Below are 6,183 nucleotides of genomic sequence, written 5' to 3'. Positions count from 1 at the left end.
CAGTTCAACTATATGACGACAAGCAAACGTCTTACTTTTGTCACGACTTTATTGGTTGAGAGGACATCATGTGTACCATGGAGGGCTGTGTGATTGGATAAGAGGACATCATGTGTACCATGGAGGGCTGTGTGGTTGGATAAGAGGACATCATGTGTACCATGGAGGGCTGTGTGGTTGGATAAGAGGACATCATGTGTACCATGGAGGGCTGTGTGGTTGGATAAGAGGACATCATGTGTACCATGGAGGGCTGTGTGGTTGGATAAGAGGACATCATGTGTACCATGGAGGGCTGTGTGGTTGGATAAGAGGACATCATGTGTACCATGGAGGGCTGTGTGGTTGGATAAGAGGACATCATGTGTGTGTGTGGATGGGATCATGTGTAGAGGACATGGAGGGCTGTGTGGTTGGATAAGAGGACATCATGTGTACCATGGAGGGCTGTGTGGTTGGATAAGAGGACATCATGTGTACCATGGAGGGCTGTGTGGTTGGATAAGAGGACATCATGTGTACCATGGAGGGCTGTGTGGCTGGATAAGAGGACATCATGTGTACCATGGAGGGCCATGGAGGGCTGTGTGGAGGGCTTGGATAAGAGGACATCATGTGGACCATGGAGGGCTGTGTGGTTGGATAAGAGGACATGTGATTGGATAAGAGGACATCATGTGTACCATGGAGGGCTGTGTGGCTGGATAAGAGGACATCATGTGTACCATGGAGGGCTGTGTGGCTGGATAAGAGGACATCATGTGTACCATGGAGGGCTGTGTGGTTGGATAAGAGGACATCATGTGTACCATGGAGGGCTGTGTGGTTGGATAAGAGGACATCATGTGTACCATGGAGGGCTGTGTGGTTGGATAAGAGGACATCATGTGTACCATGGAGGGCTGTGTGGCTGGACACCACTTCAGAATATTAAAGTTGAGTTTCCATATTTAGCAAAGTACAGTAGAATGGCCAGTCAGTGATGAGTCTATCTAAAGTCAACATTATCACGCCTGAGCCTTGGTTTCCAACCATTGGGCAGACAGACATGGTTCACAACCATGTGTATATGCCGTCATGTGTGTGTGTGTGTGTGTGTGTGTGTGTGTGTGTGTGTGTGTGTGTGTGTGTGTGTGTGTGTGTGTGTGTGTGTGTGTGTGTGTGTGTGTGTGTGTGTGTGTGTGTGTGTGTGTGTGTGTGTGTGTGTGTGTGTGTGTGTGTGTGTCTGTGTGTGTGTGTGGTGTGTGTTATTTTAAAGTGCTGACACATGCCTTGTGAACGTTAGACACGTCTCAGTGTAAACATCTCACACCTCAGCCAAGAATGCCAGCCCCTTAGTTTCACCCATGGGTGGCATTCCTATTCCTGCTGTTCAATACCGAAAATGGAGTGACAGACAGACTGTGAGAAACACAACTTCCAGACACTTCCCACTTTCTCACCTCCTATCAGACGGAGCTGATGATGTCAGAGGAGGCTGAGTGAATGATTCCGCTAACTCTCACTGTACTATGGTGGAAATGTATTGTAACTCACACTAACACCACGTTGAATAGTAGCTTCTTTATTTGATGATGTATATTTAGTTTTCCTTTCCATTATTTATCTCAGCTGTCCGCGGTCACTTTCTCCTCTCCATTAAAACTTAAGTCTAGTTTGACTAGTTTGACCCTGTTCCTACAGTTAAAGTATAGCTCCGGAGGTGAAGTTTCCATGATCAGCTTCCCCCTCCCCCGATCCTAGCCTTGACCATTAGCAACCTGGACTCAGGAGTAGACGTAACATGGCAAACTAAAATACGGGTCACTCAAATTAGTATGATATGCTACGTTTGGTTTGTTATGTGTTCATTTGTGGCTATCGATAATCCATTTCTTAAGGCATGTTACGAATTGCAATTTGTTGTGATTAACCATACCAACCGTAACCATACCAACCGTAACATATCATAATCATTTGAGTGTTCCGGATTTTTGAGTTTGAGTTTGAGTTTATTTTATTTTTACAGGGACAGTGCACATTAATCAACGTTTCAGTAAAAGTGCCGGTTTTAGCCAGCCGGCTAATTTTCAACCGCAGTCCCTGGGCAGGTAATTAAAAACAATTACAATACAGACAATCATTGAGCAGTGAGCACACGCAGAGCAACATAGGACAAGCAAGACATAGCATACAGACAGAGCAACATAGAACAAGCAAGATGTAGCATACAGACAGAGCAACATTGGACAAGCAAGACATAGAATACAGACAGAGCAACATAGAACAAGCAAGACGTAGCATACAGACAGAGCAACATAGGACGAGCAAGACATAGAATACAGACAGAGCAACATAGAACAAAAAGCAACAAGACAAAAGTCATAAAAGCAACAAAGTGTTTCCACACCTCACAAGTTAAAGACAACAGACATGGAAAGCAGCAACACACAGCTAGGGATTATGTTCACAATTCTGATTGACCTTTAGCCATGTCTTCATGCATTTTGTGAAAGTGTGATATGTGGTGCAGTTATGTGTGTCTGATGGCAGTGTATTCCAGACATGGGAAGCTCTCACATAGAAAGCAGATTGACTAAAGGTGTCCAGGTGAATGCATAAGGTGAATGCACCAATTTGTAAGTCGCTCTGGATAAGAGCGTCTGCTAAATGACTTAAATGTAAATGTAAATGTAGGTGCTTTTCCTTAAGGGAACTATACAGTCACCTCTTATGGCAGACCTTGTGGATCTGCTGCTATATGTTTGGGTTTTATGTTGAGTGGAGGGGGAGCCAGGCCATTTAGGATCTTGAATACAAGACATGTATCGGTGAATTGCGCAAAATTTTCCCAACTCAGGAGTTCATGCTTTCTGAGGATGTAACAGTGATGATGGCTATTGGGCTTCATATCAAGCACTTTGAGAGCCTGTTTGTAGACAGACTGAATAGGTTTTAACGTTGTACAGCAAGCTTGGGCCCAACTAGTCAAGCAGTATGTTAAGTGGGGGAGTATCATAGATTTGAAGTACAGTTTTGCTACCTCTATAGTCAAACATTTTTGTATAAATTGGAAATTATCTAGGTTGAATTTGGTTATTTGAATTACCTTTTTTCACAAGCTTTTTAAAAGAGAGGTTGGAATCAAGTATGATGCCAAGGTACTTAAAATCAGATACCACCTGGAGCTTCTCCCCTGACACATAGACATACTATCTTGCTTCCTATGTTACGTCTCGTCTACCGTATGAGATCAGCCTGCCATTAGTGGGGGAAATCCAAAACTGACCCAAGATCAGCGTCTATGGGTAACTTCACCCTACCCCCCTGAAATGTACTAACTTGCCCTTGTACTGAACTACTCAATCCAGCTTTGAAATTGTTATTCACTCCAAAAGTATCTTGAAATGGTCTGGACAGCCAAGGAGGGTCGACACTGCAGAGCACGCTGGTCTCTCAACGGGTCCTTGTCTTCTTAATTAGCTACAACATGATTCAGCTAGAAAAACAATTAGGGATGAAAAACACGTGTCTGTATAAAAATAAAACGTGGTTTCTCCATGTTTGCACAGTGTAACTAACTTTAGCAATACTTATTCTGATAGAGTGATTCAAGTGAAGGGTGTACTCACAGTGTAGGGTGTACTCACAGTGAAGGGTGTACTCACAGTGAAGGGTGTACTCACAGTGAAGGGTGTACTCACAGTGTAGGGTGTACTCACAGTGAAGGGTGTACTCACAGTGAAGGGTGTACTCACAGTGTAGGGTGTACTCACAGTGAAGGGTGTACTCACAGTGTAACTAACTTTAGCAATACTTATTCTGATAGAGTGATTCAAGTGAAGGGTGTACTCACAGTGTAGGGTGTACTCACAGTGAAGGGTGTACTCACAGTGTAGGGTGTACTCACAGTGAAGGGTGTACTCACAGTGTACGGTGTACTCACAGTGAAGGGTGTACTCACAGTGAAGGGTGTACTCACAGTGAAGGGTGTACTCACAGTGTAGGGTGTACTCACAGTGAAGGGTGTACTCACAGTGAAGGGTGTACGGTGTACTCACAATGAAGGGTGTACTCACAGTGTAGGGTGTACTCACAGTGAAGGGTGTATTCACAGTGAAGGGTGTACTCACAGTGAAGGGTGTACTCACAGTGTAGGGTGTACTCACAGTGAAGGGTGTACTCGCAGTGAAGTGTGTACTCACAGTGAAGGGTGTACGGTGTACTCACAGTGAAGGGTGTACTCACAGTGAAGGGTGTATTCACAGTGAAGGGTGTACTCACAGTGAAGGGTGTACTCACAGTGAAGGGTGTACGGTGTACTCACAGTGAAGGGTGTACTCACAGTGAAGGGTGTACTCACAGTGAAGGGTGTACTCACAGTGAAAGGTGTACTCACAGTGAAGGGTGTACTCACAGTGAAAGGTGTATTCACAGTGAAAGGTGTATTCACAGTGAAAGGTGTATTCACAGTGAAAGGTGTACTCACAGTGAAGGGTGTACTCACAGTGAAGGGTGTAGCTACTTACAGTCTGACATAGAAAAAAATAACATTTTGTGAATATTTTCTCGAGTCAAAACCACTATCGTACACATTGTGTTCTGAAAGAGAGACAGGAGAATGTACTTGAGCAGCGGGGCGGATTAGCTGTCTACTTCAGTTGAGTTGCCAATACTGAGTTGCACTGTGTCCAAGTCCCCATTTTCTTACCTTATTCATTAAAGCACATGTCATTCACTATTCTATATAGAACCTTAAAGGGGATGCCATATATGAAGCAAGACTCAAACCCGTTTTGGTTTCATCCAGAACCTTTTTGCTGTTTTACCTGATTCTATGCATTAGTGTGTGTAGGATGTAAACACATCATGCCTAAATTCTCCATTATTAAACAAAGTTGTGTGTGGTCTTAATGACATATTTTACATGTCATTCAAAAGCAATTGTATTATTATTAATGTTATTATTGTTGTTGTTGTTGTTGTTGTTGCTATTAGTCTGTTATTGTCGTTATTATTGTCGCCTATTATATTGCTCTCACCGTGGTTACTATCCGTCGCTGTCCATTTGCTTGATCAAATATAGATACATTTAAACACCTTTATCAACACAAATTATGGGACCTAAAAAAACACACATCTACATGTAGCTATTGATAATATTTGCTGACTTGAAATAATTACGCAATGGCATGTTTTTGGAGAAAACAACACGAACTATAGGTATATACATATTAAAATACAGAAAACGATTTAAATTGTACTTTTCTCCTTGAGTAATGTGAGAGCGTTGGCTCACACTTTGGGTGTGGCTTCTATCCGTATGGGCGTATCGAAAAAGTAGTTAAAACTAGAATAGGCTATATAAACCTGTGCACCACGGTTAGAAAAATCATTCAACGAACGACAACTACACGAGAAAGAGAACTCGAGAAACAAGAAAGATGTATACACGATCAAATAGTTTGGTATTGTCAATTCCGACAAATAATTATCAAGGACAGTTCGCTTACAGGGCGATGCCGCGGAGCAAAGAGCCAGAAATCTTCACATTTGAGCGAATCCCAGCTCAAGAGCCACAACGCTACACAGCAGTGCGCCAGCGAAGGAAGAACACCCGGGTACAGTACCCAGCCAATGTCCGAAAATACCTTCCACCTGCGGAGAAGAGCGCTGCCAAGCGCTGGCTCGTTGCTCTGTGCCTGGTACTGTTCCTGCAGATCTACACCGAGGACGCTTGCATCGAGACACCGATCAGCGCCGAGAGTCTTCCCGTCGAGGCACCCGAAGAGGCGTCCTATGCGCAATACAAGGTACTACCATTCCAGTCAGCAGAGGAACAGGCGCGTCAACTCACAGACGGTGTCTCCACCGAGCTCTCAGCTGTCAACCATCAAGATCAACTTGTTGGTGAGCAGAGTGACAACATCAGGAGCAAGCTGGTCAATACGACGTGTCCCTGCTGGGATGGCGAGATGAATCGCATGCACAGGCAGAGCACAAGGAACGGCTACGTCGTAGCCTTCCTCTACCCGGCAGTTTATCACAGACTGGGATCCGAGAATTGAAAGAACTGAACTGTTTTTTTCCCCCCCGAGCTAATGACTTGACATTAAGACGGAGCCTGGTTCAATGGCTTTTGGTTTCGAGTAAGGTGTCGAGCTGCCTCGGACCTGGGCGCTGACATGCCCGGAGCTGATTCAC

General features: G+C 44.3%; 1 protein-coding gene across 1 annotated transcript in view; it reads left to right on the top strand.

The window, feature by feature from the left end:
* Positions 1-5,351: 5,351 nt before the first annotated feature.
* The window catches only part of LOC118373756 (uncharacterized), a 1,282-nt gene continuing 450 nt past the window's right edge, over positions 5,352-6,183 (top strand). The window contains exon 1 of the mRNA XM_035759973.2: positions 5,352-6,183. This exon is cut by the window's right edge and continues 450 nt beyond it. Coding sequence (XP_035615866.1) covers positions 5,424-6,047 — 624 coding nt within the window. The 5' untranslated portion in view covers positions 5,352-5,423 and the 3' untranslated portion in view covers positions 6,048-6,183.

The sequence above is a fragment of the Oncorhynchus keta genome, chromosome 14 (assembly GCF_023373465.1).
Source record: "Oncorhynchus keta strain PuntledgeMale-10-30-2019 chromosome 14, Oket_V2, whole genome shotgun sequence".
NCBI lineage: Eukaryota > Metazoa > Chordata > Actinopteri > Salmoniformes > Salmonidae > Oncorhynchus > Oncorhynchus keta.
This window is presented reverse-complemented; position numbering and strand designations above follow the sequence as displayed.